The 13,395-nt window shown below is 45.6% G+C and overlaps 1 protein-coding gene across 1 annotated transcript; it reads right to left on the bottom strand.

Moving 5' to 3' along the window:
• Nucleotides 1-162: 162 nt before the first annotated feature.
• On the bottom strand, nucleotides 163-12,849 carry LOC104154564 (aconitate hydratase, mitochondrial; the record flags this gene model as incomplete). The annotated part of the gene is made up of 14 exons (XM_009702016.1): nucleotides 163-295; nucleotides 1,082-1,273; nucleotides 1,493-1,648; nucleotides 1,847-1,969; nucleotides 2,164-2,275; nucleotides 2,967-3,040; nucleotides 4,127-4,284; nucleotides 5,393-5,498; nucleotides 5,783-5,874; nucleotides 6,136-6,240; nucleotides 7,548-7,698; nucleotides 8,109-8,267; nucleotides 10,232-10,324; nucleotides 12,591-12,849. Coding segments are annotated over 14 exons (1,913 nt in total), but the record flags the coding sequence as incomplete, so codon positions are not given.
• Between the last annotated feature and the right edge of the window lie 546 nt (nucleotides 12,850-13,395).

Genomic DNA, 13,395 nt, shown 5'->3' with positions numbered 1-13,395 from the left:
CCAACCCAACCATTCTGTGATTCCTGACAAGAGGGACCTTGCGATCTGTCAGCAGACAGGGTTTGTGCCGGTAGGTGTTGAGCCCTGGGGCAAGATGAACACGGCTTCCACCCAACCCAAATACATCCTGTTTATACACATCACAGGGGGAGCGGGACTCACCATGGATCCTGGCAAAGCTCTTGGTGATGATGACCCTGCCCCCCAAGTGACGTGGCTCCAATGCTGCGTGCTCCCGGCTTGATCCCTCACCGTAGTTTTCATCCCCAATAACTGCCCATTTGACACCCATTTTCTGTGACAAAAGAAACAGATTTACATTTCTGCAGTCACTCAAGTGAGGAACTAACAATAAATAGCCACCCACACATCTAACTTCAGTGCTGTGCTACGACACCTTCTCCCACAAGGCTCCCTTCAATTCTGAGGAAGGACGGAAAGAAGGGAATGAAGTGCTTCACAGCAGTCAGGCACTGCCACCCTTCGCTAACGAGGGCTGAGGAGGATCGCCCTTGGGATCCAGAGCAAATCCTTGCTGCCACCTTCCCTTTCATGGTCCTGTGCCAGAGCAGCATTCACACCAGCCATGAGCCCTGCTCTACTTCTCAAAGCAGTACGGAAAATTTTAACTTCTGTCTACCAGAAGAACCAAACTGAGACCACCGCCAAGTTGTCCAGAGGGTAAAAGGACATTTCTCGAGATTCTAAGCCAAGCGTTAAAGAATGAAGGGAACAAGATTACAAGTTACTTAAACATTAGGCTAGTCACAGGTGAAACACTCCAGGAGGCAAGATTTAGTTGCCCTCTCATGAGACTCGTGCCTTGTAAGGTGTGCAGTGCCTAAAGGAGTTCTTCCCCTTTCACCTATGATTTCTCCTCCCTCTTCCCCGTAGCATGTAGGGACAGAATCTCCTACAGGAACTGCAATCATCAGAGTAAGTCCGAAGAAAAAACCTCAATGCTCAGTGAATTCACAGCTGCTTTTACTTGAGAGCAGGAGGGTGAGATCCTCAGTCTGGGCACAGACTGCCCAAAGTGTAAACATCCTCTTAAAACAGATGTGTCAGGGGAAAGTCTCACCTTGTAGTAACGGGCTGTGTCTGGGACTGGCCCAAACTCCTGGGTTAGCGCATTCCTCACAGAGTTGGCTTTGCCGTTTTCAATGTTGATGGCACCGATGAGCAGGTTGTTGGAGATGTTGTCTAGATGGCCACGGAATTTAAGCCATGGGCCGGCTGCAGAAATATGGTCAGTGGTGCACTTCCCTTTTACCTAAAGGGTAGTAGAAGAGAAGAATGTTTTAGGACGGATCGATGACTTGACCCTTCCTCAACATTTTTTATTGCTGTAATAACTTTTCATAACAATGTGGTTGCAGGGGAGGGAATCACAGATAGCTCAAAGGCACATCGGAAGCTTCTAGCAGTTGATGTGCAAAGCCCTGTTCGAGCAGTCCTGTCACAGCCTGTGTTCCCCTGCTTTGCTCCTGACCTTGATGAGGATCAGCATGTCTTCTAGGTCCTTCCCGTCCCACTTATCGAAGGGCTCAAGAAGCTGGAGGCGCTGGCTGGTGGGGCTCACATCCACATGCTGCCCGCTGCCGTCCTTGGGAGGGTACTGATAGGTGTCCTGGCCTGGGTCAAACTCCTTCCAAAGAAGAAAGGAAAATCATCAGCCTCAGCCCATCCCCAACAGCACATGAAGAGAACGAGCCAGTACAGGCAACTGCACCCGTTCTAGCTTTAACACCAAGGAAGAGGTCAGTGCAGGAAAGTTCCCTCACTACATATAAAACACTACGAGTGACAGGCCTTCCCTCCCTCCATCTCCACACCGAGCGGTTACCAGCTTGGGCAGCTCATCTGCGTCAGGTGCTTCTAGTTTGAACTTCTTCCCATCCGCTCCTGTCAGGTAATCTGTCTCGGGGTTAAATTTTAGAGTGCCAGCAATGGACAGGGCTGTGACAATCTGAAAGAAAAAAAGGATGAATTGAAAGGCATATTCTATCCCTCATCTCTTCATTTCAAAGTCCTATGCCTAGAAGTCTCAAAGCCAGCAGCCAAGCTACAAACCAAGCTATACTGGGTCTCTTCTGCAGGCAGAGGAATTAGCTCCCCAGACACCCTGAACTATTCGACGGCCCCGCTCTGGCTGTTTCTTACCTCTGGAGAGGTCACAAATGCATGAGTCTCTGGATTGGCATCATTGCGACCTGTGAAATTCCGGTTATAGGACGTGACTATTGTGTTTTTCTCTCCTTTCTTGATGTCCTTCCTGTGAAAGAAACCAATATGCTCATCAAATCCGAAGGGAATATTACTTCTGGATGTCTCGCTGCTAAAATCCCCCAGCTTGGTTTTGGTAGTAATCACTATCTTTTGGAAACAGGAATCGGTGCCTGGACGTGTTTTCCTCCCTTAAGCACAGACTCGAAACCAAGGACGGTGCAAAACCAAGTCAGACACTGATTCCTGGAGCAGTTTTCATAGCCCATGTTGTGCACTGTTGAACCATCTAAAGAACAATCAACTAAGTACACTGCCTTTGGACATCCCACCATTAGCAACGACAAAGCCACAGGAAAGTATGTCTCCCATGCCTTTGATTGGGAATTTTCCTCCCTGCCACTCCAATGATCGAAGTTGGACCAATTCACTTTTCCTATTTTAAAAGGACCATACAAACTCCAGTCCACTTTCTCACAGATAACAAATCTCTCTCCCTGTTTTTTGCCGCCACGCTTGTGGCCATTCTGCAGCTTCATGCATCTAAAGGCTTAATATAAATCTGCAGTCTTTCATTTCTCCTCCTCCAGCACTTATCAGACAGCTATGGCCAATGGGGTTTTAAGCATATATTTTTAATTCCCAGTGTAATAATTGTATTTACAATCAAATTTGGCTTCACAGAGCACTTTAGGAGCTAAAAGATGCAAAGCTAGAGTGAGGTCTGTCTTTCACTTTACCTGTCCCACTGGCCAATGCATGGCCCACAAGCATTGGCAAGAACCAGCCCTCCAACATCTCGCAGGACTTGTGCCTGGGGGCAGAGAACAACTTTGTTACTTGTAGAAAGTCTGGAATAAGTTTCTGTGGTTGCTTTTTCAGGGGAAGGGGACAGTTGTCTTCTAACACAAAGCACCAAGCCTAAGCAAATTCCCCTCCTTGTCTCATTTACAAGTTTTGAATCATTTTTATAAATACATGGTGTTTGATTCCAGTAAAGCTGTACGTTAACCCTGGGGAAGAGCTTGCCATAATGTTCCCATTTCTCTACCTACTTCAAATTGAGCAACCCAGCTACTTGCAGATATTTGACTGAAGAGCAGTGTCTGGTCTGATTAATATCCTACACATTTCCTGTCCGTGTAAGGAGAGAATCGGTGACAGCGCAGGCAAGCGTGTGTGCCTGCTGAGTCCGTCTGGCAAACGATTCCATTAGGAGGGCAGCTGTTATGGAAAGGTGACTGCGGACTTGGTTGGAAGAGGCATTAAGCATTGGCTGGACGCATCCGCATGTAAAGACTTGGTCACCACGCTGTGTCAGCATCTAACATTTACTAAATATTAGAACTAATTAAAACATAATTTTCTGAACAGAAAAAGGGGGAAAGTAGGTGGTGGTTCCTCCACAGAAACACTCCTTTTAAATCAAACAGGAGTTTTGCCATAAATTTAGTCTAAAATGGGAACCCCCTTCCAACAAAAGGCTTGCTGACAGCCTAAACTGTTCTTACAGGAGAAAACTGGATTGCAGGTGAGTGCTAGCCCTTCGTCAGCCATGGCCATCCACGGCATCCCAGCAGCATGAGGCATCCCTTGCTATGCATACTGTTATCTCCTCAGGGCCCCAGTTCCTGGTAACTGTCTCAGCTCTGTCCAGCTCCAATCCCATTCTCATATGCCCAGGTAGTAAAGATATCAGGTCAAAACACCGTCAAGGTGACAGCAGGACCCACAGGCGTAGTAACACAAGGCCGGTTACTACATCAGTAATTGCACCTCTAACGACAAGCGAAGACAAAGGTTTAAGAGTTAACATTATTTAACTCCAGACTCCCAAAGTGCTGTCTGGAAGAGAGTTTAACACTTACTGTTTGGAAGCGTAAAGAGCAGCCATACTCACATAACCGTCTCTTTCAATGGTGGCACGGATCTGCTCTGAGCCTGGTGTGATTGTGAACTTAGATTTGCACTTCAATCCATGCGCTAGTGCCTGTTTTGCCACTGCTGCAGAGCGTCCCATGTCCTCATAGCTGGAGTTGGTGCAGCTGCCAATCAAGCCTGTGGTGTTTGACAGAAACAGGGAGGTGGTTACTGCAGCCTTGGTTCAGGGAAGCTTCTCCCTGACTCATCTCTCAGCAGAAAAAACAAGGGACAACCACCTCTTCTGCTGACAAGGAATCTGAAACGGTTTCAGGTACTAACACTGTCAAGCCTCCCAGCAATATACTGCGGTCACAAGCAATCTCTTGTCCAGCTTTGGAGGTTGCACAGTCAGAACACGCTACCTGGTCACTACTCTGGTTACCGTTTTATGAGATCCAAGTGTCACCTACTTGCACTTTGGTTAAGCAAATTACCACAAAGAGGGATTGTTCCACAAAGACAAAAAAGACTTCAAAACAAGATGGCAAGAAATGGAGGAAATGATGAAAAGAAAGCATCCTTTGTTACATGTATGAAGAGCACATCAGGACATACTGTACTGTCCTGACAGCACTCTGGTGCTAACCAGCAAAAAAAAAATTCTCTTTCAGTTACAGCTGCTCTTGATCCTATTTGTAACACTATGGAATAATACATTTCCCACCTGGGATGTGGCCTTTACAACCTATTTGCATTCTTTTCATTCCCCCAGTGAGCAACACTTGAGAAGCCAGCTGACAGGTTACCATCCCACAAGTGAGTATATAAATATCCAAGCCTGCTCTTTAGGACAGCAAGTACTAACTTTACTATGTCCCGAGAGCTCAACAGCCAACTGCTGGGAGGACCGACAATCATGCTCCTGACAGATCTTTGCAACAGACAAATCCATGCAACAGACTAACAGACTTTTAACAAAGGTGCTCTTCAACAGGTAACGTTCCTGTCAACCCAATCATTCAAAAGTTTCTAAAAAGGAAAAAAAAAAAAAAAAGTGTCTGCCTCTCGAGATTAAAATCTCTCCAACTATCCCAGATCTCAGCCCACACACCTGGCCCAGGTGGTCACTACTCTTCCCAGCAAATTCATATGGCCATGAAGAGATGACACTGCAGCAAAGTCAAAGGACATAAAGCAGTAATTAAAGGACTGGATCCCAAGCTATGTGACCAATCGCTTATCCCAAGACAGCAACATTTATGCCACAAGGATGAAGGCAGAAGAAAGAGCAAATGCTACCCACCAACTCTGATATCAACAGGCCAGCCCTCCTTTTCTGCCACAGCACCAATATCTGACACAGGGTGCGCCAGGTCTGGTGTGAAAGGTCCATTGATATGCGGTTTCAGCTTTAAGAAACAGTGACAAAGTCAGAAATTACAGTAGCCAAGAAAGCCCAAAACACAGCAGCAAATCAATTCCTTTCATAGCTCTATCTGGAGGCTGTTTAAATAGGATTCTCCTACACAAACACTGGAGCAGGAGCTGTCAGTGAAGCAGACCTGAGTGGTTTTTTTTGTATGTTCTAGCACAGCAGTGGGGACGTCACATCGAACTCCCAGCTTGGTCCTCATTCACACAAAGCAAAGTCACATCACAACATCCAAGATGGCAAGCAGTAAGGAAACCTTACCTCACTGAGGTTGATTTCTATCACCTGGTCATATTGACAACCAGAATCCGGTACCAAGTGTTGCTGGAATTCATCCGCCAGCGCAGCTATGTCTGGAATAAGAAAGAATGAAGATCTGAGATGTGCAGCAAATATGAGGGAAAAGAAAAAGCTTGGAACACCTAAACACAGGGATTCCACCATATACTTCCCCAGCCGCTTCATCTACAGACTCCTCGCTTGTATCAGACGACCTACAGGACCGTGCAAGGTCAGAAGTCACATCAGACACCACTGTAGGAGGATGCTGGTCCCGGAGTACACCTTCACTTGAACCCACACTTCTACCCACTTCAACCCCCAAACCCTCTTACCAGCTCGCCCAGTCTTGCCCAAGTATTTCTTCATCCGTGCATTGTAAGGGAAGACCGACGTGGTAGCTCCGATTTCAGCCCCCATGTTACAGATCGTTGCCATTCCTAGAGAAAGGAGTGGGAGAAGAGACCACAGGGTCAATGAGAAAGTCCAAGGCCATCCAATTCTCCAAAAGTCAGTCCATGGAAAAGACAGCAAAGCCAAGAGAGATCAGGGCATTAGCCACAGAAACCTAATTCCACAGAAGAGAGGACACACTGACTACGTAAAGTCTGGCTCAGCCTCTAACATTTCTGAGCAATACAGTGCCCGCGACCAGACTTCTCTGCAAGGAAGGTGCTGAAGCGACACCGATTCTTGCAGATACCGAAAGGGGTGACAGGGAACTCCCTGTCTGCACTGAGCACCAAATATATTTACAGCAGTGAGCGGTGCCTCTGCTACCTGCAATGAATGTCCTGTCCCTCCCTACCATCTCATTTATCTTTACTGCAAGAGCCAGAAATTTGTGAGAAATTTAATGGGTTGAATAAAAAGCTTCCAGTGACGGAAGACAATAAAAAATAAAACCCCACATTTACTCACGGCGCTGGGATCACCCGTGCCTTTCAAGGACCTGGCAACAAAGCTGTAGAAGCTGCTGTTTTACATTTAATGAGCTAGAAGCAGGTATCACAGGTCAAGTTTCTCTGATTTCACAGAAGAAAAATCCCAAATTGCTCTCAGTTTGTAAAACGAAATATTCCAAGTTGTAGCCAAGCCATGCGAATGGAGAGGAGAAGCCCAGCTTAAAGGCTGCACTTCAAGCTAAAGGAAGGGACATGTCTTGTAATTAGGCCCTAACTAGCATCATTACAGACAAATGCAACTTTTGCTGGTTCACACTCTGCACCCAAGACCCACAATTAGCTACTGTACGACTACATGTTACAAACTGCTGCTTTCTGGTCTCCCCTCTGCCCTGCTTTTCTGAAAAGCTTTTTCTTGAGCAGCTGTCACGTGTGTATGCCCATCAACCTGTTTCTTTCCTCTATCCACAGCCTATTTCAGGCTGAAATGAAAACGTCATCCTTCACCTCTGACATCTCCACCCTCTAACTATATGCTGGAACACCTCCACCCTTACTCTTATCCTGACGTGCCATCTTATGGGATTCTTCACAATTAACCATTCAGTGTTCTCAAAGTCACAAGAAGATCTAATGGAGAGGTCACTTTTTCACAGAGAGGGAGTGATATCTTGATACACCACTCTGACTCACTCTCCCAGTTTGCCATGTACTAACTGCCTGGCCAGGCTAAGGGAGAATATTCAGTACTTCTTGCTTGATTCCCTTCCCAGCCTCCCCAGACAACTCAACACTCAGCTCCAACAACAATCCACTCAGATAAGAGATTCGTGTTGTCTTACCAGTGCAAGAGATTGAATCCACACCAGGCCCGTGGTATTCGATGATGGCGCCTGTTCCACCCTTGACAGTCAGGATGCCAGCCACTTTTAGAATCACATCTTTAGGAGAACTCCAGCCTGAAAGCTTGCCAGTCAGTTTTACACCAATAACCTGAGCAACATTAATGGAAAAAAAAAAAAAATAGTACTGACACCATTTCCTTTCAGCAGCCAAAACAATTCCTCAGAATTTTTCCTAACAATCTCAGTGGTCACTGTACCAAAAAGGAGAAAATCCAGAAGTATCAGAACACGTGCACAAGGGCTGAAACCACTGACAGGGCCAACTGAAGGGAGATCACTACTCACCTCTTTCTCTCAGTCCCTAAATAAAAAGGCTGGAAATGGAAACTCAGAACTACCAGTGAAACATCGACCAGCTGTTTGAGCCAATGTGCGATTACAAACAAGACGGTAATGGTATATAGTGCCTTATATACGTAGTGCCTGAAAAATCAATGATTCTTACACATCTTATATCTCACTCTTCACAGCGAAGATTAGTATTCCTTCTGCTCTTACCTTTGGGCATTTGAGCTCCCAAGGGATTCCTGCCATGACATCTACAGCGTCAGCTCCACCCACACCAATGCAGATTCCTCCCAAGCCACCTCCGTTGGGAGTGTGTGAATCTGTGCCGATCAGCATAACCCCAGGGTAGGAGTAGTTCTCCAGAATGATCTGAAAATAAAAAATGGATCGTTTGCTTGCTTGTTTGTTGGGAAAGGAGAGGGAAGACAGCAAGAGAGAAGACAAGAACAAGAATTTAGATCAGTTTGTATTTGCAGATTTCAGTAGCAAGAAAGTATTGAATTTGGTTTGGATGGGAAATTCGCTTCCCTTTCAAACTCCTTGTGGAGGCTGTAATGACAGAACGAGGTACCACATCTCTGCCCCAGGATTCTTGCTCATCCCCGGGTAGTAAGAAAACTTAGAAAGCAGTCTTCACTGGAAGACTCCTTCCCTTCCAGTTTATGCTTTTGCTAAGGTGCCACCTTTGTTAGGACGCAAGAGTCTGTTCCTTAGTCTCCACACCCTTAGTCAACGGCTGAGCAAGTCAGTTCACCTATCCAATGCAAGCGAGACCTTTCATAGTCTTTATGCTCCCACAGCAGTAGAATATCGACAGGCTCCTCCAATCCATGCTGTCAGCCAAAACCTAATCACATAGGAGAATCCCTCACAAATACACCAAGAGGCTGCCCTCCCATTATTCCTGCTACTGATTCCACGCAAGACTCTTCAGCTATTAACAAATCCACAAAACTGCTCTTTAATGAAAAGTGATGAAATTTCAACGGTCGTAACACAGTAGAGAACTCAAGCTAACGAACTTCTCAGTGCATATGTGCCATACCAACATTATGGACAGCCCTTCTGGGAAGCAGAGAACTCGCAGCACGTGCATCACAGAGCAGCTTGGACAGAACTACAGTGGCCCTTTATTGAGAAGACCAAGGCTTTGCTTCTAGTACTCCCAGCTTTATTTGCTTGTAGCTCACATTAACATACTCGTGTGAGAAAGGCCACTTTCAAGGCCTCACTTTGCCAGAGCTGGACTCTGAAGCTATACAACACAACCAATTTTCTCCAGCCAGAGAAAGTTTGCCACAAGAAAGCTGGTAACCGCGGCAAGGAGCTATGTTGCCACGTGACAGATGTTACGAGTGGTTTCAGAACCAAAATGACCTGAGGTGTTCCCATAACCTTTTGGGGAGTTCACCTGTTCTACTTCCTTTCTCTCGTGCGTCACACCAAGTTAAGGTAACCTTAGTAACTAATTTTGTAGCTAAGAAAACATAGCAGAGAGCTCTTGACAAGAGTCACAAGTTCCCTGCTGACAGGACGCTTACCAGTCATGCATTCTCCTCTCCTTTTGCTTCGTGCTGCACTTCAATTTTTACTGCCTGTGACTCAGAGGAACAATGAAAAATGTCTACTGGACCCACAAAGCAAATCAACCAAGAGCAAGTTAGGGAAATCCTGCCACAGGTGTTGGTTTTAAAAACCAAAACGCCTCATTAGGTGGTAAGTTATCTTGGAACAGTCATATTCTTTTAAGCTGCAAGTGCTAAAACAAGAGAATCTCAGACTTGGAAACTGTTTTGCATTTTATTCAAGTTCACATAGCAACTCGTTATGTGTTGCCATTCCTGAGTACTTAAAGTAAGCTGCTCTGTTTGGTGTCCTCATATACTCTCCTAGTTTTTATGGAACCAAATGAATATAAAGTAACCCTAAAAAAAGTACGTTCCCAAAGCTGCTTCCCTTACCACCAAAAGCAATTCACATGAGCCCTATGTAGCCAGCTTCACGGCATCACCTTACCGTCCCAATCGTCCCAAGAGGAGCCAGCCCACAAGCAGTTCAGGCATTTCAAGCTTCTGTGATTCACAAGGCATGCTGCTGGCACTGCCTAATCACACATCAGGTTACAGTTTGACCAAAATAACCCTTAAGAAAAACCACTGTTGTCAAGATAACTGAGAGAGAGCAAGCAAGAAACCCCACCCGCCCCAAATAAAGCAAGTTGTTTCCCTAAGCTGGTGAAATTCTCTAAGGGTTTGCACTTGAGCTCCCTCTTCACCATCAGGTAAAAGGGCCACTGCATGTTCCAAGATTGCAAACATATACCCACACTTTACCTGGTGAATGATTCCCGACCCAGGTTTCCAGAATCCCACTCCATACTTGGCACCAGCCGTTGCTAGGAAGTTGTACACCTCCTGGTTTATGTCCTATTCAGACAGAGAAATGCATAGCATTAGGAACTCACTTTGTTCTTCCATACATCAAGAGCTCATTCAAACACATTCCCTTCCCTCCCATGCCTGTCTGTAGTCTGCTCCGCAGCTTTGTAGCAGCTAGAGGGAGGTGCACATCGCTCTTTTAAAACTAAAAGGGATAAAGACTGTTTGTCACTCAGCTGTAACAGGCCATTTAATTTCATCCAACTTGTAGCTCTACTAAAGCATCTTTTTTAGTTTCCAATTCCAAACGGCACAAGGGAAATAGCACAATTAAAGGAAAACCCTGCCAGTAAGGCATTTAAAAATGCTCTGCTCATTTCTTGTATTCTCAGGGTTTGGGGTTTTTTAACTTGTTTCCCTCTCCTCTTCTAGCCCCTTCTTCCTTCTCTACCAGCTGTTCCTTTTGCTTTACAGATGCTTTGCAGACATTTCAAACCCCTTAGATAAGCATTTTGGCTTTATTTTTACAGATTAAGAAATGGAAGTGGAAATTGTTCACTGCCAGGGGAGTTGGTGGGTGTCATTTCTCATTCTACCAAGTCCCCTGTTTAAGACTCACACAATGCTGCCTTTCTTGCTGCGCTATCACCATTATTGGTGGAGGTCACACCGTGAAAATTGCTTGTGAGAATAACCACGGTTGCCAAGGAAGTATGACACTATTATGTCCTGATAGTTCTTGGCAGAGGAGTGGCAGAGTAGATAAGATAAGCACTAGGAGGAGAGAGTTTCTTAAAGACTGTTCTCATGCAGCTAGGCTTCAGAATAAAGAGAAAGGGGAAATTGGAGATAATGGAAGAATTGTCTCAGCACACATTTCCCAGGAGGCAGCAGCAGTTCTTTACGCCTCGTTTTCCACTGGGAGTCGGGTCACTTCACTCTGTTTGTGCATCCCTCCCCAGTAAAGCATGCTGATGTGCCAGGAGCAGATCCAAACCACCCTCTGGCCTGCCAGCATTCATTGTGTGCCAACTGGCAGCAGGAGAAGCAGAACCCAGTCAGAAGAAAGCAGGACCTTTACTTGCTTCGCTCAGAGCGGATGGCAAAGGAGGGACTCGGCTCAGCTCAGAGCTGCAGCAAATATAATTGCACTACAGAGAACAAATGCAGGAATAGGGGAAAGGGGAAGACAGGAGGTGAAGGGAAGAAAAGAAACTGTCACATTTATTAAGTCCCAAATTCTTAATCGCACAACTTAGGGCTGAGACAAGCAGAGCAAGAACTGCCCAAATTTACTCCTGAGTGGTGTAAGTTGCTTTACTGTAGCCTGAAGGAAGAAGCCAGAAGCAGTTACTTCAACATCAGGAGTTTCTGAGAATAGATATGGACTAAAATCTTAAAATGCAGCTGAGCCCCCACAAACCGCTTACTGTTTATAAATTTTGGTATCAACGTCCAAGGCACAATTCCTCCTGGCTGCGACAGTGGACTTAGGCTAGGTCCACTTGGAGTAACAAGATTTCCCCCACCTCCCCGCTATGCTAAGAGCACGTTCTTCCTTGGCTGATGCATTGTCGTAGGTAGGACAGAGGTGAATATGTCCGTATTTAACAGAAGGTTCTACAGAGGAATCCGCAGTAAAATAGTGAGCGGGGAATTTTAAAAAGGCAGTGAATCAGCAGTTGGACAAACAACACATTGAAATTCCCAAATAAAACCCAACATCCTCCATGCTTCTATACATATTTATACCTACCCTCGCTAGCCCTGAAAGCTGCATATGCTTCAGTTAGCGTTCTTTAGTTGCTAATCCCTAGCAAATGGTTTGGGAAACAAAAGTAGTTATTTGCTCCCCCCTGACAGGATACACCAGTGCAATGCAGACACACATTCAGGAAGTTTTTCACACTGCCATACTGCAGCATAAAGAGCATAACTCTCTAGAGTAATCTGTTTCCCTTTTTTTCCTTTCGAAATAGATTTTTCCTCTTCCCTTAGCTGAAATATCTTCTCACTCTCCAGAACACACATATGACCTGGGCTTCCATTATTAACAGATTAAGACTAGCTTTTCCTGCATTCATGGTCCTTTAAACCACGTAATGGATGAACCTCAGCTGAAAAACTCCCAAAGATCCATTTACTCTGTTTCTTCGCTGCATCTGACCTATCTAGGAGAGCTGACCACCCCAGGCAATCTGTTACCATATCTGATTCATGGCTGTCCTTCTGGGGAAAAAAAATAAATGTATGTCTCCCTTCGACTGGAAGGCGGCTTTCAAACAGACAGAATTTAAGTCTCTGCAATAGTGACCTTGGCTCTTCGAAGATCCTTTTCACCACCTAACTGGGCTTCGATGAGGTGATCACAGTGGATGGTGGAAGGCACAGCCACTTTCGGCAGCCCGCTGCTGATGAACTGTAGCATTGCCATCTGAGCAGTGGCATCCTGCATGGCCACGCGGTCTGGCCGTAGGCGCAGATAGGTCTTGCCTCGCTCAATCTCCTGTTTTGCTGGGTCATCCAGGTGTCCATATACAATCTTCTCAGACAAGGTCAGGGGACGGTCAAGCCTGGGGAGAAGAATTTTAGTATCTGCATCTTGTGTACTTCAACATTTGCCCTTTTAAGCATGTAATAGAATGCTTCCCTATATCACTCAGACTGTTAAGACCTATTAACACGCAGAAACCTGCACGCTCTTCTTACAGCACTAAAATATCAACTGGCAGCTGGCTAAAAACAAGGGCTCAGTCCAGAAAGTTCAAAAGTACAGGGACTGATGTCACTTTATGCTTTCTTTTATAATCTTCCTATACAGTAAAAGAAACATTGACTCTGCTTATTTCTTGAGTCTACCTCAGGACAGCAAATGTGGAGGTGAGACAAAGGTCAGACTCAATTCACAACTACCAGATCCCACAGCAAGCAAGCACAACTAAGCAGAGTTTCATGACCTCAGACCTTTCATCCTGCAGCTGTATCAGTTGAGAAATGTATTTACGTCAGCAGTGACATCTTCTGAGAAGTAACTAAGTAGATACAATGACTTGAAATGAGAGCTACTGCATTTAATAAAGGATGCAAAGGCTGAAGGACATGTCATACAAACCACAGCC

The sequence above is a fragment of the Cariama cristata genome, unplaced genomic scaffold (assembly GCF_000690535.1).
Source record: "Cariama cristata isolate BGI_N322 unplaced genomic scaffold, ASM69053v1 scaffold12256, whole genome shotgun sequence".
Taxonomy (NCBI): Eukaryota; Metazoa; Chordata; class Aves; order Cariamiformes; family Cariamidae; genus Cariama; species Cariama cristata.
Note: the sequence above shows the minus strand (reverse complement) of the source record. Positions and strands in the feature narration are given on the sequence as shown.